Raw genomic sequence first — 24,562 nt, forward strand, 5'->3', positions numbered from 1 at the left:
TGCACTGACCTGGGTTTGATCTCCTTGCGCGCACCCTGGTCACGACGCCTGGCGGTATGCCGCTGGTGCTTCAGCTGCTTTCTGGTGTCGCAGCGGACCGACGGATGCGTCGGTGACACCACCCGAACGATGAACGTATGGTTGCTTGGCAGAGGAGAGCTTCGACGCCGTCACGATGACGTGCTCCAGCTGGAAAGAGCTTTCCTGACGGACCGCACTGGCCTGCACTTTGTGAACGCGCGAAGCTCCGAGGACCTTCTTGCTCTTGCGGAATCCAGACGTGCGGAACAGCAGTGGCCAGTGCTTGACGCTGAATGGATATCACCGGTGGGCACCGATACCTGTGACGACCTGGTCTGGCAGAACCTTGAAAGCACGCTGGATGGCCGACCGGATACGTTCTATTCGACGGCAGGCTTTGAGGCCGGCAACACGCTCAGTGGCACTGGTGAGCTTGCCCCAGGCGAGGCGTTCCTAGCGTATCGCTTTTGGCGCCCAGTTCGAGTGTACGCGGTTCAGCTGCGTGCATTCCAAGCGGACTTTCACCCTGGTCGGCCGGTCTATCCGTTTCAGGTGGCACGAGTGGGTGTAGGCTGTAGTCTACAGGCCGGTATGTCGCTGAGCTACGGTGCAGACGCGTCGGCGCCGGGCACCTCTTGCAACTATCGGTGTTTCTGCACCACTGAACAACAGACCTTGGTTTTCGACGACCCGATGGTGGGTGTCTACCTTGTCATTTGCCTGAAAGGTTTTCCACAACAACAGCTAACTGATCGTCTGCACTACGCTGCTGTGTCGGGGATTCGAGTTTTCGGAGAACCTATCTCATCTCCAGCGCTGGAGAACGAGCTTTCGTGCCTTATATCCAGAGGATTCATACTAGATGGTCGAGATGCAGCTAGGTGGCTGGATCTACGCAGCGCGCAAGAGCACGCGGCACCGATGCATATTCCAGAAGACGAAGTCATTTGAGCGAGATGCCGCTCACGTGCAGTACATTATTGTTCTGGGTGGCTGGCTCTGAGCATCTGTACGGTAGGCTTGCGGGATATTGTCGAAAGAAAGAGGGCGATCACTGTTTCGATGCGTACGGTTTCGGCGCTGCGGCTTCGTTTGGGATCCACGCCAACGCACCCGCAGCCGATGCCCAGGTGACTCTTGCGAATGAGCGACCCGCGAGTTTCCGCAGAGTGATGATGCGTTCTGCGAACTGCGAACGATGTTGTGCAAGCGAGCCACTCTGGAGGTTTTATCTTGTATTGGTTGTTGTCGCGGTCTGGAGCATGTGGCCAGTACCAGATCGTCACGCCTTGTCTGCATCGAGATGCGCATTCCAGGCATACGACGCGGTATGAAACCGCGCGGAGCCGTTGCAATGCATCGCAGATGGGATGTTTTGTATATTCTGGTAACGACGCTGAGGGATGCTGCTGTTGCTGCTGCGTTTGCATGTGAGGGCTACTAACGCCGTCGCCTCCGTGCCCTGGCAGGAGTCCCGGCAGCGCACCTTCATGTATTTGTGCCCAGATACTTAGGCAAGATGACCAGAGCAGATTGGATCAAAAGCTCACTCGGATAAAATGCCAAGTGCATTGCTCATGGGACAGCCCGCACTTGGCGTATGCCGGCGCATACGCTTCGCGCTCGTGCAGCACCGAGGTTGGCACATGCTCTCTTTCGAATAATCCTTGCGATCGGTCGCGCTGTTGACGTTGCGAAGTTCTCTATGAACAGCATCCTTGGGGTTCACTCGAGCGTTCAAACAGCTTCCTTGGCCCGAAATGCTCGCCATCTGGACTCAAGCACCAGGATAAAGATGAAAGTTCCATTGCTCCGAAGTGCTCAGCGGCTCGAAACCAGAATCTGTATCATCTAGCGGTTCCTCGGTACCGTTCCCGAAACATGCTTTTTACGCGCCATACACGCCAACCAAGGGTGCTGAACAGCACCATCATTTCGACCAAGGTCATGACTCGGAGCCGACGCATGCTCTGTCGCAGTTTGCCCTTCGTTCGTAGGTCTTCGTGTAACGCGTGTTGCGCACGATACTTCAGGTCCTCCAGGGTTTGCGCCAGCGTTAAAACAGAGCGCTCAAACCGTTTCAGCTGACCTTTTTTCAACAACGCCTCTAGCTCTGGGAAGTGCGGGGCGCTGATTCCGAACCGTACGCTCGCTGCGGGTGGCTCCGCAACCCAGCAGAAACAGTAGTCCCCATCGTCAGGCGCCTGGAAAACAAGCTCTGCAGCAGGCCCTTTGGCAGTTTCTAACCGTTTCCGTCCGTCAAGGGTACTGACCCATGCACGTACTCGCGTTCGTTCCCACTGAAGCGGATAGAACGCCGCCCTTACCCTTTGACCAGTATAGAGACTCTCAAGGACACACGTCTCGGTTGTGGAGCTGGAGCTCTTCGGATCGAATATAAGCGCGAGCCCCTCGAAAGCCAATAGAAATAGGATAAACAAACAACTTGATGCAATCTTCTTCGACCTCGCCGTCATATTGTAGCTGCGGAGGCGCGCTTTTCTGTTTCGATCCGTGTTGGTAACGCGTGTGCGTATGCGTGTGTGTTTGCACGTGCACGCCCGACACCGCCAAACGTCTTTCAAAAGAAAAACGGTGTCACCGGCGGTGTAGAGGCGGCGAAACCCGCCTTAGACTAGACGTCATTAACTAACTTGCAGACGCCTCCCCGTCTTTTTCGACCGGCCACCCACTACTGCTTCCCATTTCTTCTCATATAGTTCCACTTTCAGTGACTGTCCAACAAAGAGCTCTCTTGTCTGCTCTGGAGGTCTTGTCTCCAGCACCGCTCATTTCCTTATATTGATGGCAGCATTAAAGTCGCGGTTCACAAACTCCATACGTTTCTTGCCATCACTGGTTGCACTTACTAATGCAAAGAGTCCACGAACTTTCGCCCTCCTTTCCATTAGCTCCTCCGTCAGCGGTCCGTACTTTGCTATGTCCTTAGGGCTCCGCTGGCACATTTTCATCTCGACCCTCTGAAGTTTACAACCCAGCTCATGGTGTGTATAAGATGTTCGGAACTCGTCTGCAGGTATTGTAACAAAACGCCGTGCACACTCCTTGTACGTTCTCGTCGTTGGAGCTGGCGGAGTCCCTTTTTGGGTCATCCAGTGCACCGCTCTGTGCGCTACGACGAGCCTTTGAGTCTTGTCCTCTTTCGAGGCGCTCAACTCATGGAAAAAGTTCGCGAATGCACGCTGCTTTCCACAATACAGATTCATACACAGACGAGCTCACATGGGCTTTGTATACTCCTCCCACAGCGCCTCCCAATGAGCAACACGAACTTCCATGAATTTCCGAAAAGCTGTAAAGTCCGCTCCTCGGCTCGTCACCTCGCTCATAGCTTCCAGGTGCTCTTTCATTCCTGAATTCCACGTCTCAGTTTTCTTCCTCGCATTCATGGTTCCCGATTCCCGGTAATATCTCGCATTCGAGAGCTTGAACACACGCATGTCTTTCTGACGTAATTTGCCGTCAGTACCGTCTTCCGCACGCTTGGGTGCAGCAAGGGCTAGGATGTTCGTGCTCCCAGGGTCAAGGCCAACGACCAAGTCGTTCTCCTGCACCTCCTGCGTCGCAGGAACTGTCTCCTTGTTTTCTCCATGCTTCGTCACGGGCGAAGCCGAAGGCATGATAGGATGATCCGCATTCAAGCGCCGACACTGTAAGCATATGGATACCCCATCGATATGGATGATCCCTGTGAATGCTTTTTTCGTGCTCGTATTGAGACGTTTGAAATAGAAGATAGTCTTCCAATGAGTCTCCCGGTTATCGCCGGTGAACTCTATCTGCCTTACATCGAATTCCAGACTGATCTCCATCATGATGCCGTAAAGGACTCTGGAGTCGATCGTCACGAAGCATGACTTGACGTTGCACAACTGAAAGACGTTGAAGCACTTGCCCTGAAGCGCAGTCTTCCGTTTCACCGACTCTTCACGTTTTCCCCGCTCAGCTCCATCTACGCCTTGCGTTCGAATTCTCGGTTCAGGAGCACGATATAGCGCAGGATGAGGGGATAACATCTTTTTTCATATCTGATACCCTCTCTGCTCGATCGACCTGCCCCAAGACTGCACGATGCTCTTTAATAGCCGGACGGATTACAGAAGCTTCGTTTCTGCTTCGGCGTGACGTCTTCTCGTCGAAAAATTCGATCTGCTGTTCGTGCTGGCGATAAGTCCTGATTTCATTGATGCTAGCCCACATCCCCTGGCGAGAGAGGTCGGGGTTCAGCGCAAACATAGTGCGTATCATGAAACGTTCGAAGTTCACGATCATATGGTTCTTCAGGTCCGTGAGGTACTTAATTGCCCCGCAGGTGTATATATTCGAGTCACGCTCGTGTCGAGTGCCGTCGAAGCGGAATTTGGAGCGATTTGCATGGAGGGCATGCGGTCGCTCAGTTTCCGTCGACGTTTCCTCTGTGCCAAGCCTCAGGTGACGAATAAAGGCCTGGTCGAAAAATTCTTCCGGAACCTGGACTGTTTTCATGTGCGTCACGTCCCGAAACATCTCCTTCACCAAATGCACTAGCCATGACGAAGCCTTTATAAAACTCATAGAGTACGACTCGACGCAGTTTCTAATGGCGTCTCGTAACTTTTCCTCGTACGGATCCTTGATATGTCGACGAAGACAGGCTTTCGCCACCATCTCGTCGTACTGTCATCTTGCTCGCAGCCTTTGTCGTAGGGCCCCCTGCCTCAGCTTTTTCGTCTTTTCCAGTTCCTTTTTGCTCTGGCTGCCGGCGACTACAGCCCTCAAAGATCCTCCACTTTCATTTCCATAACTCTTCTTTTTTTATGTTTTTGAGCAAAAACACACTTTGAACGCTTCTGCTATAAACCGCGAATAGTCACTTGAATCCACTCCCATGAGGGTCAAAGCACAATTGAACTGAAAAACTCTACCTTGCTACGACTTGAAAGCAAATACAACTTGCACGTTAGAACTACAGATCAACGAATAGTCAGGATTGCGTTCCCTTTCAACGGCGATACGCGCGTCGTGTCTCATGGATGCCAGAGCTCTCGGGTGCGCGTATCGGCCACGCTATGTAGAACAAAGAACAGAGACTCACTACTAACTCGCAACGAGATAACAATTTCTTTTCCCCACTATGATAAATGTTAAAAGTGGGCAACGGTTTCCGCACTGTCGAACGTTTACCTTCTCGGCGGAAGGTCCCACGAGCCAGACGAGTCTGCCGGGCTAGTGCTTCGTGCACAAGCGAGCGACGAGTTCAGTGGCGAGACCTGAGCAGCTCGTCCGCAACGTAGTTTATTCTGGGACTAGGATCGGGTAGCCTGCGTCTGGGCGTCACTCTTGTTGCAGTGGCCTCCTAGTATATCAATTCGGATTGCCGCCTGTACTAGGTCCGTCTGCGCTGCTTGCAGGCTCCCAGAATGATTATGAATCCCAGATCCCCATCAGGTGAAGCTTTCCTCGATCCGACGCCCTCTGTGGTTTGGCAACGCCGTTCTGCCTCCCTGCAGCATCTGCCCAGAGGTTTAGGCGCCATCGCCGATGCTCAAAGCAGGCAATCGGCACACGATAGAACATACGAAACGACCAGTACATCCGAGAGAAAGTATAAGTAATGGAACTAGAAGACAGGGCACAGCATAATAAGTGTCTTCCCGTTTGCCTGTGACGATCCCGCAATCTGGGATCCATGGACCATAGAGACAATGTACAACCATGAAAAATACGGCCCAAGAGGCAGCCAGCGCATCCTTTTTGACCGTTATGTACATAAATGTGTATTAACGACCAACTGCCCGTCACGACACCGCCGTCACGAATTTTTCAAACGCCCACACCGGGTGCCAGCCCAACGTGCGCGCGCCGGCATACGTGTGCCGCGGCACTTTGCGGCTTTCGCGTGAATGTCAACAGCGTGAGCGTGCAGAGCCTCCGCATGCGGCCAACGGAGAAAACCTTCCACTTTCGGCGCAGATCAGAGTCTCCCGCTGGGGGTGCTGCGAAGCTGCCCGCACGCTCGGACTCTGAGCAACGATCTTGCGGTGTCCAGAACGAAAACAGAGCCGTTGTAGTGGCGGGCGAGGCAGCGGCGACAAGCGTTTGCGCGGAGCCCTGCGCTGGTGACAAATCGTCTGTCGGTATCCAAAAGCGGCACGGTGAACAACAGTCAACGGGTGTGGTGCGTGGACTCGAGGCAGTAGTCTCTGCGAACGGGTTGCTCTGTGAGCGTATTCCGCGCGACATAGCCCAGGAGGTGCGGCTGCTCCGTCTGTGCGAGTGGTTCGCGCTTGCCTCTCTTGACGGTTTCCGCCAGCGCCTCGTCGCCTCCCAGGACCTTTACCAGAAAACTGCAGGTCTTGAATGCGTATCTGAGAACGAGCTGTGCTGTTGTATTGCGCTCTTTGAGGGTGCGGTATCCACGTTCTTGAAAGACATAGAGGAGCGTTTTGTCACACCAAATCGCTTACTCACCAGCGCGCCTCCAGATACTCCAGAATCTGAGGAGCGTCCACGTTTAGAGGAGCTGACCTTCGCCGATGTGAACAGGTTGTTGCAAAGACCAATGCGACCGAACAAACACAACCAGCGAATGCGCAAATCCCTCAGCGCCCTTACTGCACTTGAAGCTCTGTATGACCGTGAAATTGCTGGCTGGGAGGACGTTCAGAATTTCCTGCACGATGAGAATCAAGAGGCTATGGAGTCGGATGAAGCATGCGCCCTTTCGCCCGTTGACTCGACGCAAACCGACCAGGCGCTGCATGATATACGCGACCACCAAAAGCGTTTAGAGGAAAATATTCTACTCCATCTAGACCAGCTGGAGCGACATCTGCAGCGCCTGTTCCTCAGGTACCAAGCAGCTGATGAGTTCTGTCTCAGCACCGCGCGTCGTATTAACTCAGATGCATTCGCCGGCCTCGTCGACATCGGAGAGACCCGAAAACTGCTCGCGAATGCGCCATCAGCCGTCTGGCTAGAGCAAGCGGAAGCCTGAGCAAGGCATTTTACACGCGCCACATGATCAACACCAGTGTCGACATACGCTCCCGGTTTCACGCTCACGGTCTGTGGTGTGTTACCCACAAAAGTGGGCGGTGTTTCACGGGAACGATGAGCAAGCTACCGCCACTGATGAGCCTCAATCTCCACGTGCGTGTCACCAGGTTTAGTCGATGCCACTGCGCCGCGTCTACTGATATCACTGGCATTGCCCGCCGAGCGCCAAATGCTTGAAAGTAAAATGAGCTCAAGTGAGAATACGATGCCCTGGACCAATGAATGAGCGGGATTCGAATTGTTTTTCGTTGCGTCATAGACGGAATGGCAGAATTTAGCGAGTCGTCGAACCCGCGGCTCGCCAGCAGCGTCCGTGTTCATCATGAATGTACGCAGTCACGAGCTCGTTGCTCGCAAGCGATGTTCGCGCCACATTGGAACTGGAGACTCACGGACAATATGCTTCGGTTCGAGCCCACACTTCTATGCACGGAGCATGCCGGCAGTGTTTGTAGCTTCGATCCTACCTCTGTAAAAGGCTATCACTATGGTTTCCACCACGTTCCCGCTTTCACCTGCCAGGGAACGGAAACGACGACGACGCACCGGGGAACGCTGTCGCCTCCGAGCGTTGCCGCCACGCTCCAGACAGCATTGCAGAGAGTGCTTACCCATCTCTCTCCTAGACAACGGTGTTGACTGATGAACCAGCCCCGAAACTCGTTTTTGTCCTGGATCCTGTGGACTCGGCTGCCGAATTGTGCTCGGATAGGTTAAACATCAAGTATCAGTGACGTCTGAAGCTCGACCTTGGCTCGAGCGTTTACCTTCTTTTGCACGGTACGTGCGGCACGTTGCTTCTCCCAAAGTGCATTCGTGCACGTGTCCTGCACAGCGTACTGGAGTCCGTTATTAGAAGAACGCTCTCAGGGAAACTCCTGCTCCATAGTCGCTTACAACCACCGGCTTACGCGAAGAAGACGCCATGAAGGCAACGTATTTCTGACAGCTATAGTCGTTCACGTACGTGGTACAGTCCAATATAGTCAAATAAAGTTCAATACAGTATCGTACAGCCAAATTTAGTACAATAAAGAAAAAACATTCTAAACCCGTCTAATGCAGTACAGTCCAATGCCCTTTGGCGACGCGCGACTACAATCCATGCAACCGCCATCGTATCGTATCGTATCTCAGTCATGGAGCCGCAGACGGTTCAGGAGCTCGAGCTCTCCTACGGTGCTCGGGAGTTAATCCACAAGACAGCGGAATTTGTCCGTAAGCACGCGGGTACGGATGTGGAGCAGCGGCTGCTGGCCCGCGAACCGAGCAAGTTTGCGTTTTTACAAGAGCAGCACCCCTGGCACAACGAATACCTCCGCGCCCTACTGGGCGAGGCTGCTGACGTTGTGACACCGCCCCAAGCAGACGCTTGTGCTGCGAAAGCGACTGGAAATGGCGATGTCATCACTACAGTCACATCGGACGCAATCTCGTTTGAGCAATACCTTCCGTACAAAGATTTTTTCCCGGCGTTGCGATCAGCAAACCTGGTGCTCGCTCTGGGCGGTACTCTTGAGGAGTGGCGAACGCGTCGACGCGAGCTGCTGTGTGCCCCTACAGCGTCAGAGCTGCAAGTGATGCGGCTGGTTGCGTCACACATGGCCCTGCGAGTGTTTTGCTCGGCCTTGCCGCCGCAACAGCGCGAGACCGAGGCTCCGGCGTCTGCGAGCCCTATCGCTGACGACTTGCGATGCTGCAGCGATATCTGTTCGGGGGAGAAGCGTGGACTCAGCTCGGAACTACAGCGGGAGCTTCTCAGTTTGCTGGAGAAACAACCACGTTTGCTCGCGTTCCTACTGCCCCAACATGTTTATCATCCAATATTCCACCGGTTCCTCGAAGCGAGCGCAGATCTGCTGCACACGGCAGTCAATGGCGCTGCATTTGAATCGATGCTTGGAAAGCTTGAATCTTTCAAGGACGACGAATGGGCTGTGTTCGCTGCGGCACGACAATGGGTACCACGTGACCGGTATGCAGCGCCAGATTCTGGTGAGCAACTCACGTTTCATGAGCGTGTATCACGGGCTTTCGCACTTGGAGCAGTGAGGCGGCCTAGAAAGCTAGGAACCCTAGCGATAAGTGAGCGTATTCCCGAGCTTCAGCGCTTGTCGCAAGGCGTACCGCCGGTTGCAGCCAGGACGTCATACCCGAAATCGATACCAGCGCCAGGGAAGCGAAAGCCCAATATGGCCTCTGGACCTGCTGCTACTGGACAGCCGCCGTTCAAACGGAGCATGGTGACGCCACGAACATCGACAACGAGCCGCGTGGATGCTCGCGCATCCGCTACGTCGGTTCCCCAGCGACCACACCATAGAGCGGAGACACAGGCCATTTCTGATCCCCGTGCCGCACCGTTGAGGCCGGAGCACCCGCGGACTCAGCAAACTCGTGGGTGGCAAAACCAGTCGCCACGCGAAATGCAACGAGGTGGTAGTGCACAGCGGCGCCCGATGAACCCGTCGCCACCGTTTAACGGTCATCACACACGATAGCTCGTGAAAAGCATAAGACAGTCAATCCGAATGGTATGCTTGTATCTGCAGTCATGAAGATAGGCCGCACGTTGTGTGGCCGCTCAAGGCGGGTACCCGCGCACTTGGTATTTCGATGATTTTTCGGCATTGCTGGCTCGCCAAGATCACGAAATCCATACAAGCGAAAGGTTTCGCGGGTATCGCATCAACGCAAAGGCATCCAAGCTTTCGGCACAATCGGTTTACGGTGCTTTACGCTCCAAATGCGTTGCACTGCGGGTCGCATGCAAACACGACCAACGATGCACGATCGCAGACGTCTCAAATCCTTGCACAGGACGCTGTCGACAACCTGGGGCAGTGCTCCTAATTAGGCTTTCGAATTTCAGCTAGAAAAAGCTTCAGTCAACAAGTTTGGCATCGTATGCCTTTGCCAGTCAGGCCAAAGATACGGGTCCATTGAACGGGCTCGGGTTCAGCATTTTACCCGATATATAGGGTGCATCTGCGCGTTTCCTCGGATCCCAGCGCGACGACGAACCACAGCTGCTGATCCTCGTACGTGATGAGACGCAGACGCTGTCAATCGTTCCACAAAAAGCTCGCCACAACAACGCGCGCCTCCGCTGCATTTCAATGAGGTCCATGGTATACGCTGGGAAGAGCCTGTCCGCGAATGGACCCCGGCATCGTCGAGCAACGCTAGTCGATACCCGTCGACGCGTCACCAGGTGCTTGTGTCATAGTGCGAGGTCCGTGGCGATGGCACATTCAGCGTCGCACGAGGCATTCTAGATAGAGTCGGCATGTAAGATCTTTGCTAAAGGGTACCAATCATCATTGCAGCTTGGAGGTAGTCTGGCCTGAAGCTAGTGTAGCATCGTCATCCATGGAGAGGCACGGCAGTCGCTCACCTGGTTGCTGACCGCCCTCGCGCTTCCAGGGGATGCTGTTTCAGTACATCCACCTGACTGCACGAAGAAATCGTCGCGTTGGGTGTTAGATCGGCGAGCCTGTGTCCGTCTCACATACGAACTTCATGGAGACGAGTTCCTCGATCCCGGCTTCGACGATGTCGCCGTGCAAGAGGGGCCCCACACCAGCTGGCGTGCCGGTTAGGATGATGTCGCCCTCCTCGAGGGTCATCCACCGCGAGGCGTAGTGCACGAGACTAGCGATATCGTGGACCATGTCGACAGTGCAACCACGCTGGCGAAGCTGCCCGTTAACTTTCAGCCACAGCCACAGCCGTTGTGGATCATGCACCTCCTCACGTCGAATAAAGCGAGACATGGGCAGGAACGAGTCAGCGCTTTTCGCTAGTGTCCAGGGTAGTCCTTTGGCTTTCGCCTCGCGTTGCCAGCGTCGCGCTGTCACGTCTATGCAAACGAGGTACCCCGCAATGAACGAAAACGCTGCATCTCTAGGCACACGTTTGCACCTACGCGCTATGACAAGTCCTAGCTCAACCTCGTGCTCTGGCTCAGAGCCAATTGGCAGGAGGATCGGTCTCCCTTCGCGCAAATAGCACGTCGTAGGTTTCATGAAGAAAAACGGTTCCTGGGAAACACTAGGCACTTCATGACCCATTTCTTTAGCGTGCTCCACATAGTTTCGACCCACAGCAAGACATTTCTTGGAGATTTTCGATACCAGTGCGTCACCGAGTGCTCTCCTCGCTCGGGAGGCCATGAGCACCTGCCAAGCCTGGGCACTGTTCTCGCAGCGCTCAAGTGCGGCAGCGGCAACGGTATTGGCGCCAATGCAATGCAGCGCGCCTTGGCGGATATGCATTGAGTCATGAGCAGTCTCTTGTGGTAGAGGCACGTTGGTTGGGTATACACTGAAGTCTATACCGTCAGTCAGAAGGACAGCTGGTACGCGGTGCTGGCAAGCGAGTTGTGTGACGAGCATCGAGCACAAAAGCACGCTGTCGGGGGGCTTGTTGGGAGTAGCGTGTCTTGACGTTCTGGACGCTTTCATCGACCTACGCTGACGGGCTGGTGACCCTCGGGTCTGGAAAATGACCCGCCGTTTGCGGACAAGTCGTAATTCCAGGGAGCAAAAGCCTCAGGCGAGCAGATCGCAGGCCGCACGGCACGGCGAGTCGACGACAAGTGACGCGTTGGCGTGCCTAGGTCCAGACGCGGACGATGCGTTCTTCGCTGCGCGCTCGCGGGGCGCTGGAACCCCAGCGAGTGCGCTGAACCCACCGAGCGACTGCGGCGAGCCCGAGCACCACGCCGAGGACCTGGATGCTGAGAATAGAGCACCAAGCGGGGACAGATTGCCTCCGGAAGGAGGACCAGGAGCCATGCAGAGCACCGGCGAACATGGGGTTTGTGCTGCACATTCACCAGAAACGCCTGCGGTGACCGCACCGACGTCTGCTGGCTCTTGGGATGCACTGGACGAGGACCAGCAACGGCACCTTGTATCAACAGTAACGCGCTTCCTACTTGTCCGTGAACAATCGCGCATACCCGTGTTGAAGCGGGACATAACAAGCCTCGTGGCTGAAACCCTTGGGGTGCCGGCTGGTCCTCGAGGTCGATTTCCAACCTGGCTCACGACACTGCGGAACGCTGCTCTGGAACGCGCCGCACAAATGCTTCTTTTTGATTTGGGCTTTCGGGTTCTTCAGGTGGGTCGTCTTCCGCTTGGCGAGCATGCGAGGGGTCGCACGCGACAGGCTGCTCGTGGTTTAACGCTGACCGTAGCCCCCTATCACTTCTATCAGGAGAGATGTCTGGTCGAGGGAGCACCACCGTCGCTCGACGAAGCGCCGCCTGGAAACGATGGAATGCCCAGTGATCTACTCCTGCTCGTTTCGGACTTGCCCCCAAAGCTGCGCCCACAGCCGAGGAGCATTGCTTTTTCGGGATTGCTCATGGTGCTTGCATGTCTCTTTGGTCTTTCCGACACCGGAATGATACAAGAGAAAGAGCTTTTCAATAGTTTTGCGCGAATCGGCTTAATGACCGTCCACAACAATTCCCAAGCTACCCGTGAGGCAGCGCTTCCAGCGCATACGCACAACGGAGACTATGTGCCTGAAACGAACCCATTGCGAGGTGTGCCGGCGAATGACGCCGACCCCGATGCCACTGGAGCTGTCTCCGGCGACAACGTCTGGTTCCATGGGTACCAGCGAAAAGCTGACATCCACAAACTCTTAACGCTCTATCTCCCAAAAATGCTCTATTTGCAACGCTTTCGATTGAATATCGCGGATTCGGAATGGACATACGCTGCAGGTCCTCGCCTCAGAGCCGAGCTTCCACCGGAAAGTTTGTTCGAGCTCCTGTGCGAGTTCTTTGGCGAGGATGCGGACGAAGGCGCTGCAACGAATCTACGGCGCCGTCTCCTACCAGATCAGCCCGTGATGCTGAATGCATCACGTGCCGAATCGTAGAAGGTGAATGGATTCGGCAGCAGGTGCGCATCTGTGCCGAGTCTGCTTCGACGAATCGCTGCTTTTCTAGAGCTGTCAGTGCCCAGATGATCTGTTCGAGTCTAGGTCGCGTAGAGTACTTCAGCAGGCGAGTAATCGTCAAAAGCTCGCGGTGAGCGCCGATGCTCCAGTCGCAAGTGCTGGTGCACGTCCGGCCATACCTGCACACAATTTGGTCCATACGCTTCAGCAACAGCATGAACAGCTGTGTAGTACACCTGGTCAGTACGTACGAAGCACTTTTCACGGTTCAGGTGCGGTTTGCAAACGCGATCAACGGGAGCGGCAGCACCTAGCCATGGCCTCCGGAGCGACGTCTGAGAGGCTTCGCTCCAGTTCAGAGCCGGTTCAATAACGTCGTAACGCCACCAGCAAGGCACTCGAACACTGCACAGGTTAATCGGTAGTTGTCTTTCAATGTCATCCAGCACATGCAGTACCGGGCTTTCCGGATTAGAGCGCAGCGCATTTTCGCTCGGAACGATGTACTCGTCCACATCTGCGAAAAGAATCCATTTGAATATGCCGCGATTCCGCCACAAACAATCGTTCATGGCTGCAATCTGAACATGATTCCAGTGCACGCCCTTTGGTGGACGAAATGGCCACGCTATGATCGATACATTCGCAGGCACATCGGCGAGTCGCTCCGTCAATTCATCCCTAAGCTCCATTATTCTGGAACCACAGGCATCCGGCTCATTGAGATAGATGAAAAAATTCCGAATGCCGACCCTTGTATGGTGTATGATCCACGACAGGAGGAGGCTCTGCGAAACGGAGCGTTCTACGTTGTTCGGCCGACGGTTCTCCTGAGACTCAGGGCGCAACCGCAGCATCGTCCAGGCAGCGAGATGTAACTGCTCGTTTGGAGCAGTTCCTTCGAAAGCATCGGCGTCTGGTTTGCACTGCAGAATGAGCACTTCGTTTTGCGGGTCTAGGCGTGGCGGGAGAACGCCACCGGGCGCACACCACGTCGCTGCTGCTTGCTCTACAGTGCGCCGGTCCAGGGGCCCGCGAGCGCTCAAGACCAGCGTTTCAAGACCGTCACGTGACCGGAACCTGTCAAGGACGCGTAGCTTCGCGTAGGAGGTGATTCCTGTAGTCTCCTGGGTAAAACGGCATGCTTCTAGTATGGAAAGCGTGCGCTCGAGAGCATCGCCCGACCTGGAGTGAAGTAATACCAGGAGCGTCAGCAGCAGGACGCAACCGGACAGCAGTCTTCTCGGGAAACCTGTTCCAGACGCACCTCCGACACCAACAACAAACATCTCCCAAAAGAAAAACGTTGTGACCGCCAGTGGTGTACAGTAGTGGCGAGTGCTCCGCCTTAGACTAGACGTCGCCAACTGACGAGCTGATGCCTTCCAGTCTTTTTCGACCGGCCACCTACAACGGCTTCCAATTTTTTCTCATATAATCCCACTTTGAGTGGTTGTCCCTTAAAATTCTCTCTTGACAGCTGTGGAGGTTTTTTCTCCATCACCGCGCATCTCCTGATATTGATGGCGGTGTTAAAATCTCGGTTCACAAACTCCATACGTTTCTCGCCATTGTTGGTACTCACCAATGCAAGCAATCCTCGAACTTTCGCCATCCTTTCCATCTGCTCCTCCGTCAGCGGTCCGTATTTTCTTATCCTCAGGGCTCCTCATGCACATTCCTACCTCCACTCTCTGAAGTAGACACCCCAGCTCATGGTGTGTATACGACGTTCGAAACTCACCTACAGGTATTGTTACAAAGCGCCTTGCGCACTCCTTATACGCACTCGTCGTTGGAGCTGGCGTAGTTCCTTTTTGGGTCTTCCAGCGCCCTGCTCCGTATGCTACTACGAGCCTCTGACTTTTTTTATCCTCCTTCAAGGCGCTCATCTGATTGAAAACGTTCGCAAATGCCCGCTGCCTCTCTCCGTATAGACTCATACGCAGACGAGCCCACCGGGGCATGGTATACTCCTTCCACAGTGCGTCCCAATGGGCAACGCGAACTTCCATGAATTTCCGAAAAGCAGTAAAGTCCGCTCCTCAGCTCGTGATCTCCCTCATAGCTTCGAGGTGATCCTTCATTCCTGCATTCCACCTCTCATTTGTCTTCCTTGCATTCATTATATCCGATTCTAGACAGTATCTCGCTCTCGAGAACCTCAAAAGACGCATGTCTTTCTGAGGTAAGTTGCCGTCAGTACCATCATCCGCACGCTTGGGAGCAGCGATGGTTATGATATTCGTATTCCCAGGGTCCGCGCCGACGACAAAGTCGTTATCTTGCACCTCCTGCGTCGCAAGATCCGCCTCCTTCTTTTCTGCATTCTTCGCCGCGCCAACGAAAGTCGTTATCCTGCACCTCCTGTGCCGCAGGATCCGCCTCCTTCTCACATTCATGGTTCGTCACGGGCGCAGCCGAGGGCGGGACTGGACGATCTCTCTTCAACCGCCGATAGTGTATACACAAGGCTACTCCATCGGTATCGATCATCCCAGTGAGTACCTTTTGTTTGCTCACCCTCAGACGTTTGAAATCGAAGATATTCTTCCAGAACGTCTCCCGGTTTTCACCGTAGAATTCCTCCCTGCTAACATCGAACTCCGGACTGATCTCCTTCATGATGCCATGAAGGACTGCGGAGTCGATACTCACAAAATGTGACTTGATGGTGCACATCGGAACGATGTAGAAGCGCTTACCCATCAGGAAAGCCTTCCGTCTGTCCCAGTCTTCAGTTTTCCCCACTCAGCTTCATTTCTGCCTTGCGTTCGAGTTCTCGGTCCAGAAACACGAAATAACATAGGATGAGGCGATAGTATCTTCCCTTATCTTTTTCAACGCTGATATCTTGTCTGTTGGATTCGGCAGCCCCATGACTGCACGGTGCTCTTGTATATCCGCACGGATGACGGAGACCTTATTCGTGCTCTGGTTTGACGCCTTCTTGTCGACAAATTCGACGTCATCTTCACGCTTGCGATCGTTCGTGATGCCATTGATAATCGCTGATATTCCTTTGGGACAGATGCCCGGGTAGAGTGCAAACAAGGCGCGTATCATGTAACGTTCGAGGTTCACTGTCAAATTGTTCTTCAGGTTCGCGGTATACTTTATCGCCCCGTATATGTAAATACCCCGGTCACCGCTTTATCGATTACTCTCGAGGCGGAATTCCGCCAAGTTTTCGTGGAGGGCATGCACTGGCTCATTTTCCCCCGCGCTTACTCTGTACCAAGCATCAGCTGACGAATAAACGTCGCATCGAAAACGCCGTCCGGGAACCTCGACCGTTTCCATGTGCGTCACTTCGCGATACATCTCCCTCGCCAAATGCATCAGTCCTGACGAGGCCTTGACAATACTCTTGGAGTACGAGTCGATACGTTTTTCGATAGCGTTTCGCTAGTGTTCCCTGTAAGGATCCTTGATATGTTTAAGAAGAAAGGTTTTCACCAGCATCTCGTTGTACGGTTGTAGTTCTTGCGGCCATCGACTTGGGATATCCCCTTTTTGCGTTTTCTTCTTATGCTGTTCTTCTGAACTCGGTACTGTTTTTTTCTTTTCTGGCAGCCAGCGACACTGGGGCGTCAGGATCGCCGACTTGCTTTTTCATAACATCCTTTTTTTGTTTTTTTTTGAAAAGAACGCTCCATCAACGCCTCTGATATAGACCGCTAAATATCACTTGGATAAACTAAATTGAGCGTTGAAACATAATTGACCTGAAAAGTGTACTCTGTTATGACTTTAACGAATATACAACTTGTAATTGAGAGCAACACGCTCAAGATCGCGATCGCGTTTCCCTTCACCAACGACATGCGCGTGGTGTCTCATACCTGCCAGATATGGAGGTGCGCGTATCGACCGCTATAATCCCTTGGCACACGGACTCGAACTCCAAATACCCTCGACAGAAGGTATAGCAGCAGGCTGCCGGGTACGTATATGGGCCAAAGGGCCCGCCATGCGCACCTCTTTGAGTCGGATTTTCATGCAGACCCCTACGCACCTCAAGAACACTTGGACGAAATTGACGCAGATTGGGCTGAAGCGCCTATTAGACGAACATACGCTCCCCAATCGTTCCCCAGGAATGTACAAGGCTCCCGCCGCCTCAAGCGAACGGTCCAAACAACAATATGGGAACGTAGACACGGAACCAGTCGCGCCAGTAACGCCGGCTTGATCCTATACCGGAGCTACAACCTAGCATACACATGCAAGTACTGGTGGGAGGCGCTGGAATTCCCGGGACTTGCTCGAGGTACCCAGTGGCTCGCCAAAATCCGCGTTGGTGGCTTCTGGCTAGCGGCACCGGCTCTAAGCCGTATAGGGACACTGGAATCGCACTGGGAGTCACACTGTCCCTGCTATCGAGACGATAACCCCGAGACGCTGACATATTTAGGCTTACAGTGCCCGCGCTGGAAGCAGGAGCGCAGCGAGCTCCTTGAAGGACAGCAGCAGCTGGGCATCACCATGATATCCGAGGGCCGGACACTCACTTTGAGAGCAGCACTGGCAACTGATGGTCCGCTAACAGATCCTCAGCGCTCATTAGTGGCGAACAAACTCACATGCTACCTTCCAAGCGGAAGGTCCAGCGGATCGGATGCGCACACGGGCCCAGTGCTCTCTGCGCCTACCTTCTGTATGGGTGTCAAACACAAACCCGCATTGCCAACCGACGACAACGCATTCCATGCATGATCACGAAAGAGAGAGGCGGCTCCCACGATATATCCTAACAGTCAAGTTTCTCCAGCGTGTCGAGCAGCGAAGACAAGCCTGCATCCGCAGACTGTCCGAGCACACACTGACGACGAGACCCGATTCTACGTCGGGTGAAGCGCACCTTGAGCCGACGCCCTCTGGGGTATAGAAAAGCCGTTCTGTCTCCATGATGCATCTGTACCAAAGGTAAAGACGCTATTGCGGACAATTAGGACAGGTTCTGGGCACACGATAGGACGTATGAGATGACCAGAATATCCGAGATGAAGGATAGGTAATTTGACGTGGAGGTACGGGGGTTGATGGATACCCCACCGCGCACTGTAAAAAAATAACGCAAAAAGTAAGAAAAGAAAAATGCGCACAATCGGAGAACGCTGGCCCAAGTAAACGCGTTGTCCGTGAAAAAGGACTCATCGATGCCGGCAGGCGTGCAGGCAATCAGGCAGGCGGCAATCTCAGCCACAGAATGCGACGGCGCGAGCGCACGTCCTTCCCGGGGCAATAAGCGGCGCCTTTCGTCCTATACGAGCGTGCTGCTGTAATTTCTGCTTTGAACCATTTTACAAGCGAGCAAGTACGAGGACACTGTTTCACGGAAACAATGATAGCGTTCGTTATTAATTCTGCAACGAAGGCCGCAGTTAGCCCATTAAAAGGACAAATTTGCCGTGGTCTTCCGAAAAACCCGAGCTTTGCGGCGTCTACCTGGCTAGGGCAGGCTGCGCTCTCGACGCGGCCGCGAAGTTCGCAAGGGCGTGGGCGCTCCGGTGTTCGCGAAAGCGCAGCTACGCGCGCACGCGCTCCTGTTTGTGTTCAAACAAGTGACGTTGCTATGCGGGTCCGTTCTATTCGTGATTTGCAGGACGCTGAAATCCGCGGAAAAAGAGTGTTTGTTCGTTCTGATTTGAACGTGCCCCTTGATGGAAAGCGAATCACAGACGACACGCGGATTCGGGCGTCCGTCCCGACGATCAAGTACCTCGCAGACAAAGGAGCAAAGGTGATCGTCGTTTCGCACCTCGGGCGACCCAAGGGCGGCTTTGAGGACAAATATTCCTTGGCGCCAGTGGCGGAACGTCTCTCGGAACTCTTGGGAAAGAAGGTTCGCATGGCAAAGGATTGTATCGGGGACGCAGTGGCGACCGAAGTAGCGGCTATGTCCCCTGGAGATGTTGTTCTTCTGGAGAACGTCCGTTTTTACCCTGAGGAAGAAAAGAACGACCCCGATTTTGCGCGCAAGCTAGCGGCGAATGCGGACCTCTACGTGAATGATGCGTTCGGAACGGCGCACCGGGCGCACGCGTCCACAGAGGGCGTTACCGCTTTTCTCAAACCCGCAGTGGCGGGATTCCTCCTCGAAAAAGAGCTGGATTATTTGTCGAACGCAATTGAGAGCCCGAAGCGTCCATTTGCCGCTATCGTTGGAGGCTCCAAGGTCAGCACGAAAATCGCTGTTTTGGAGAAACTTCTTCAAAAATGCGATACAATCATCATCGGAGGAGGCATGGTATTTACGTTTCTCCGCGCGCGCGGTCTGAAGACTGGTAGCTCGCTTGTTGAGGAAGACAAAATTGAGTTGGCACGAGTCATCGAGGAAGAAGCGCGCAAGCGGGGAATCGAGCTCCTCCTACCCCTCGATGTTGTCGTCGCCGATAAGTTCGCCAATGATGCGAATACAAAGGTCGTACCAGTGGAGGAGATTCCGGACGGATGGATGGGTCTTGATAACGGGCCAGAGACGACAAGAATGATCCAGGAGAAGCTTCGCACGATGAAGACTGTTCTTTGGAACGGGCCCCTGGGCGTTTTCGAGATGCCGAACTTTGCCAAGGGCACCTTTGCCATTGCGGAGACTCTCGCGGAGATCACTCAGAACGGCTGCATCACGATTGTGGGAGGTGGCGATTCTGTTGCCGCTATGGAGCAATCAGGTAAGGCGGACAAGGTATCGCATATCTCAACCGGTGGTGGCGCTGCGTTGGAGTTAATCGAGGGGCGGGTATTGCCAGGTGTAGCGGCGCTCCAGAGGGCGTGATTGGTCTTTGTTTGGGACGATCTCGCTCGATGCGGGGAATCATGTCGAGTCACGAGAGTTTCCAGCAGAGCACGTCTGGTTGCACCGGAATCTCAGGATTGTCTCGAGCACAGCGACAGGATTTTCTGCATCATTTGGATGTTGGTTCGTTTGGCGCATAAACGACTTGATGAGCAAATGCACCGTCACACCAGTATCCAAGTTAGTGTCTGACCAATCAGCAGGGACAGGAGCAAACGGGCGCGTCGTTCGTCAACCGCGTGCATCACCGGCTCTCCTCAACCGAAAACATGCATAAGCCGCAAATGCACTATAGAATGTCTTACTGCACATTGGAATACCGTGGTTGTTCCCAAATTGCCCAGCGGAATCGTACACTTTGTCCATAAACGGTGCTCTGGCCTCGCTGGATTGCTGAAACGTACCATATCAGTGTCTTGCGCTTGGTTGTAATCCCGTACCCTCCTTCATAATCGCTGATTTCTTTCATCGAAAGTCTTCAGAATTTGCCCACAATGCCCTCATGGAATACGAAACGATTTTCCCGAAACATCGCTCAATAGAAAGTTCTTGGACGCTCCACGAGCACAAAACGCTTCCGCATGTTAATCGCGGCGTTGAACTCAAGGAACACGAAGTGCTCGTGCGCACCGTTGCGGGTGGAATCTCATCATGGTACACTCTACGTTTTCGATTGTCTCACCATTTGACGATAGCTCAGCATACTGCACACCATCCGATACATCCGGTTCTGTGCCACGCTGTTTTCATCGAACACTTTCAGCGCACAAGTGTGCTATTGATGTGTTTTTGCCATCCTGACATATCGATGGGATTCGTATCGAATCGATTCCAGCACTTTTTCTCGTTAGCGTCGAGGAGGCAGGGTTGCTGCATTTGGGCACCGCAGCTCGTTCGGCGTCCTAGACTAGCACGAAACGACGCTACTTTCCAACCCAATGAACAAGTAAGAAAGTGCGCGTTACATTCTGCCACATAACCTGGTTCATCTCCGACTCCAGCGCTCACTCATTTCCTCCCGCAAAAAGCCTTCGCTTGAACCATTTGGATGCTCGTGTTCTTTCTGATTGAGGCGTACAAAGCACAACGTCCTGCTCGATGTGGTACTCATTGCATCGAGCTGGGTCCCGAAGCTGCCACCTCACGTGTTCGTATGGCGCCTGGTATCCATCATATTCGACTGTCGAAGACGTCGAGCCGTGGGAAAGTAAGGATGTATTGAAAGCCTGTCTCGAGCATCATTTCCGTTGTCTCAAGAAAAACTGGATCGGAACTGTTCCGGAGAATTGTGGACAGCTGGCAGCCGTGTGTCCGAAACGCCTACGAGCATTTGCTTGTTGAGGGACGTTACAGCGAAATATGCTTGGGGGGCATCCCTCGAGTAAGAGGGAACGCGATCCCTGCCAGTGCCCCGCTTCTCATGTTTGAGAGGATTCCCGCGATTGATACGTTTTCAGACGGAGACCTTGCCAAGGATTTCAGACCGATTTTTCCATTCCAACTCTTTGCGCTCTTTGTGTGTCCTCGCCTCTTTTTGAAACAATTATCCCCATCTTAGGCTGGTGGGTTCTTCCGCTCCTCCGTTACTTGGTGGAGTATCATGTATGTAGTCGCGATGCTCCATATTCGTTTTCGCGTGATTTAGAGGTACAGGCTCTACGATGCCATTAAAGCTGACGTTTTCTGCCTACGTTGCTATTAGTTCTTCGATAAAGTTTGGCTATCTGTTGCGCTGCGAGCTCGCTGATGGACAGAGAGGTGCCCTTCGGTTCGCTCCCGCGCAACAGAAGAGGAGCAACGCAGCAGTTCACTACTTGTGACATCACAGAACGACTAGTCGAAGGACGAATGTGCGCGCTTCAGCGTCGCAGATGCGAACGATTCTTTTATGTATCTGTGTGCGTAAGCATTGCATCGGACAACAAGGAGGACGCCTCTGACTGGAATCAGCCCGGGGCAAATGGATGGCATGATGCGCAGCTCAACACACGTTTCAGCTGCATTCTTGTTGAAGGCTTTTGAGCAACAAAGTGCGAATTCGTCTGACAGCAGGACAGAAAATTTTGTGGAAAAGAAGCCGCGAAGACTGCTTCATTGAAGAATGAGATAACGAATGATTACGATCGGTCAGCGTTTTGCAGACGAACGCACTATAGGATTGCCGCTAGAGCTGGTGTTGTCTGAATGCTCGCCCACGTTTTCTTTACGAACAGCGGTCTGCTTATCTTTTTGGCATCAATGTACATTTCTACCATTTTTCTTGAATACAAACGTATCCTTTGCGATGCACACATGGCCCTGATGTGATGAAGATTCGCGTTTTGTTAAAAACGCGATAGTATGTTGTCCAACGCGCGACGGTCCCGCATAGAGGCTTTGGTTTTCCTTAGTTCTTCCGCGTCGCTTTACTGCCGGTCCCATCATCGATACGGAAACATCAAATTCCGGAGATTTTTGGTATATTTTTCATTGAATTCGCATGGAGCGGAACATATTGACGAAGAGGAAGTGGTGCAGATAGTGTTTTATGAATTATGTTTTGGTTGAATGCGGTTCGGGATATTGACCACGAGAAGGCCTGTCCATCCAGATGCTGACTACATAGTAACTGACTCGCTCTTGTAAGGTCGTTTGTTGGCGGGCTAGTTGTGACTACATTGGGTCTTTCTGCATCCTCTATCGCGTTTATGATACACATTCCTTCTGTTCAATTTCTGCGACAGAAACAAACGAAAACAAAAAAGCCTCACAGACTTGGATATTCCAGAAATCAGTGCTCCGAGCATCGGGCATCGACGAACAGAGGCATTGCGGCGTGCATCAGTCGTGGTTACTGCACACAAGCCCTCAGGTTCCAGTTGGATTATTTTGTCTGATGCGCAGAAGCAGCTGGTTTCAGCTGTATCCTGGAAACAAGTACTTCTGTCGTAGAAGACTTCCACAGAAAGAAGGAGCGAGAAGTGCTAGCCGCCTGGATCCGTCAGTGCTCCAAACAGTGTCGCCCATCACGTCGTGCGTTGTCCACAAAAACTCCGCCCATTCCTCGTTTACGAAGCCATTGGGCGCTTCCCGCAAAACGAAGGGATTTTTCTCAATGCCGCGACCAATGAAAAAGCGTTTTTCAATTGGGTAGCTTTTTACAAGAGTTACGGAGATCTCGTTCAACAATCCGACCTCGGATTCTGCGCTTCTCTGACAGGCAGTTGTAAACGAGCGCTACTCCACTCGTACCGCAAAACCTGGTCGTATGTTTGGTGAAGAGCGGCCTCGCGTATCCATCGGTAGGTTTCAGCACAACCTGTGCCGCAGGCCAGATCCAAAAGCTGTTTAACCTGCTCCACACTGTACGCCCGACAATCAAGCCCCTTAGTGCTGCCGTCATCCAGAGCCATATTTCGATAATCCACCCAAAGTAGCTGCACACCGTGCTCCAAACTGGAGCCAGCGTGCGGATCTCGAAAATCAACGATCCGCTGTGGAACGGGTTGGAATGACTCGCCAGCAAGCACTGCGACTGTGACCTCCGGTACGACAGCTCCAAAGGCTGCCTGCCAAATGCGGGCCTGCTGCAGCTCCCAGTTGGAGGGATCCGCCGCCGCGACAAAGCGTCGGGCTCCGGAGCCTAGCTCCTCGGTCGGGAGTGCAACTGCGCTGCACGCGACAATAAGATCACGAAGCGGTACAGCGGCATGTAGCAGCGCTAGGCTCACAGCGTTCACGGCAACGGCAAATTCGCTGCCATCGCTCTGGAGTACTTGGACGAATATGTCGACCTGAGCATGCGATGGCATGTACCGAGAGGACCCTGCGCTATTGGCATCGCTTCCTACCAGTATAGCGGGTTCGAACACCTCGCGAATATGCTCTGCTGCTTCGCGGGACTTTTGGCGGAATTTGCTGCTCGCGACAATGCCTGGCAACCGGAAAGACCGCTCCGTCTGCGCTTCGTGTGGAGCCGCCTCTGTGCGACCTATTCGGAGAGCTCCATTCTTTTCATCGTGACTATCCATTGTACTGGTTCGCATGATGGCTGTGCCCGCATACCTGTTCTGTTGTCGACGCCTGTAGGCACGCAGGGTTCGCACCGAGCTCGCTGCCCCAGCGAAGGACGCTGTGCTGTACTCGCAGTGCACCCGGCCGTGTGCTGTTGCTGGTGGTAGCAGCTTGAGAGCAGTTGCGGGCGATTCGTTGCCTGGAGCGTTACTGATAGCTGAATCAGAGTGATCCGACTCCACCGTGTCAATGTTGAGAGCCGTCTCCATATCGGAGTCGATGCTGGAGTCGTCCGATTCGGCGAAAACTGCACCTGCAACCGCTTGGGCTGGCCTAGCGGCGTGTGTCTCCGGGACGACTGGCGCTTGATACTCGGAAACCGCAGTGCGAAGTGCGTCATTGATCAGTGCTCGGGTGCTTGGTATACTCAAAGCTCCTTTTTTTGTTTCATAGGGGCCGTAGACAGCTACAAGCACCCGGGTTTGTCCTTGTTCTACGAGAACACTCCCGTCGGCGCCCGGAACCACCCCAAGCTGTGCAGAAATGCTCCTTACTTCATCTGGTTTCCGTCCGTCAACACGCAGTCCATCAAGACTCAGTAGATCTTGGGGTTTCATAGCGTCTTACGCAGAGCTCGAAACGCTCCTCCGCGGCACCCCACGCAACGCGCCAACAACGCCGTTCTGAACTCGAACGACGTCGAACGTGTACTGTATTGGCGACCAGTGCTCTAGACAAGAAGTCTCCAACTGATGTGCAGAGACCTCT

At 53.6% G+C, this 24,562-nt stretch overlaps 9 protein-coding genes and 1 non-coding gene across 10 annotated transcripts, besides 2 other annotated features; 5 read left to right on the forward strand and 5 right to left on the reverse strand.

Moving 5' to 3' along the window:
- Window positions 1-129: 129 nt before the first annotated feature.
- CYME_CMJ295C (hypothetical protein) lies at window positions 130-972 on the forward strand (the record flags this gene model as incomplete). The annotated part of the gene is made up of 1 exon (XM_005534939.1): window positions 130-972. One exon carries the CDS (start codon window positions 130-132, stop codon window positions 970-972), a length of 843 nt encoding a protein of 280 aa, XP_005534996.1.
- Window positions 973-1,868: 896 nt separating this feature from the next.
- Window positions 1,869-2,498, reverse strand: CYME_CMJ296C (hypothetical protein; the record flags this gene model as incomplete). Its single annotated transcript, XM_005534940.1, has 1 exon — window positions 1,869-2,498. The coding sequence occupies one exon, from the start codon at window positions 2,496-2,498 to the stop codon at window positions 1,869-1,871; it is 630 nt and encodes a 209-aa protein (XP_005534997.1).
- Window positions 2,499-2,592: 94 nt separating this feature from the next.
- Window positions 2,593-5,648: a sequence feature (repetitive element).
- A 308-nt stretch (window positions 5,649-5,956) lies between these two features.
- CYME_CMJ298C (hypothetical protein) lies at window positions 5,957-7,018 on the forward strand (the record flags this gene model as incomplete). The annotated part of the gene is made up of 1 exon (XM_005534941.1): window positions 5,957-7,018. The coding sequence occupies one exon, from the start codon at window positions 5,957-5,959 to the stop codon at window positions 7,016-7,018; it is 1,062 nt and encodes a 353-aa protein (XP_005534998.1).
- Window positions 6,515-8,024, reverse strand: CYME_CMJ299T. The gene has a single exon (XR_002461367.1). It is a non-coding gene; the product is annotated as a hypothetical transcript (transcript).
- Window positions 8,025-8,219: 195 nt separating this feature from the next.
- Window positions 8,220-9,581, forward strand: CYME_CMJ300C (hypothetical protein; the record flags this gene model as incomplete). Its single annotated transcript, XM_005534942.1, has 1 exon — window positions 8,220-9,581. One exon carries the CDS (start codon window positions 8,220-8,222, stop codon window positions 9,579-9,581), a length of 1,362 nt encoding a protein of 453 aa, XP_005534999.1.
- A 981-nt stretch (window positions 9,582-10,562) lies between these two features.
- On the reverse strand, window positions 10,563-11,546 carry CYME_CMJ301C (2-hydroxyhepta-2,4-diene-1,7-dioate isomerase; the record flags this gene model as incomplete). Its single annotated transcript, XM_005534943.1, has 1 exon — window positions 10,563-11,546. One exon carries the CDS (start codon window positions 11,544-11,546, stop codon window positions 10,563-10,565), a length of 984 nt encoding a protein of 327 aa, XP_005535000.1.
- Window positions 11,547-11,586: 40 nt separating this feature from the next.
- On the forward strand, window positions 11,587-12,978 carry CYME_CMJ302C (hypothetical protein; the record flags this gene model as incomplete). Its single annotated transcript, XM_005534944.1, has 1 exon — window positions 11,587-12,978. One exon carries the CDS (start codon window positions 11,587-11,589, stop codon window positions 12,976-12,978), a length of 1,392 nt encoding a protein of 463 aa, XP_005535001.1.
- A 101-nt stretch (window positions 12,979-13,079) lies between these two features.
- CYME_CMJ303C (hypothetical protein) lies at window positions 13,080-14,288 on the reverse strand (the record flags this gene model as incomplete). The annotated part of the gene is made up of 1 exon (XM_005534945.1): window positions 13,080-14,288. The coding sequence occupies one exon, from the start codon at window positions 14,286-14,288 to the stop codon at window positions 13,080-13,082; it is 1,209 nt and encodes a 402-aa protein (XP_005535002.1).
- Window positions 14,276-17,544: a sequence feature (repetitive element).
- Window positions 17,545-18,346: 802 nt separating this feature from the next.
- Window positions 18,347-19,780, forward strand: CYME_CMJ305C (phosphoglycerate kinase; the record flags this gene model as incomplete). Its single annotated transcript, XM_005534946.1, has 1 exon — window positions 18,347-19,780. The coding sequence occupies one exon, from the start codon at window positions 18,347-18,349 to the stop codon at window positions 19,778-19,780; it is 1,434 nt and encodes a 477-aa protein (XP_005535003.1).
- A 3,182-nt stretch (window positions 19,781-22,962) lies between these two features.
- Window positions 22,963-24,411, reverse strand: CYME_CMJ306C (similar to ribonuclease PH; the record flags this gene model as incomplete). The annotated part of the gene is made up of 1 exon (XM_005534947.1): window positions 22,963-24,411. One exon carries the CDS (start codon window positions 24,409-24,411, stop codon window positions 22,963-22,965), a length of 1,449 nt encoding a protein of 482 aa, XP_005535004.1.
- Between the last annotated feature and the right edge of the window lie 151 nt (window positions 24,412-24,562).

Source organism: Cyanidioschyzon merolae, chromosome 10, assembly GCF_000091205.1.
Source record: "Cyanidioschyzon merolae strain 10D DNA, chromosome 10, complete genome".
NCBI classification, from domain to species: domain Eukaryota; phylum Rhodophyta; class Bangiophyceae; order Cyanidiales; family Cyanidiaceae; genus Cyanidioschyzon; species Cyanidioschyzon merolae.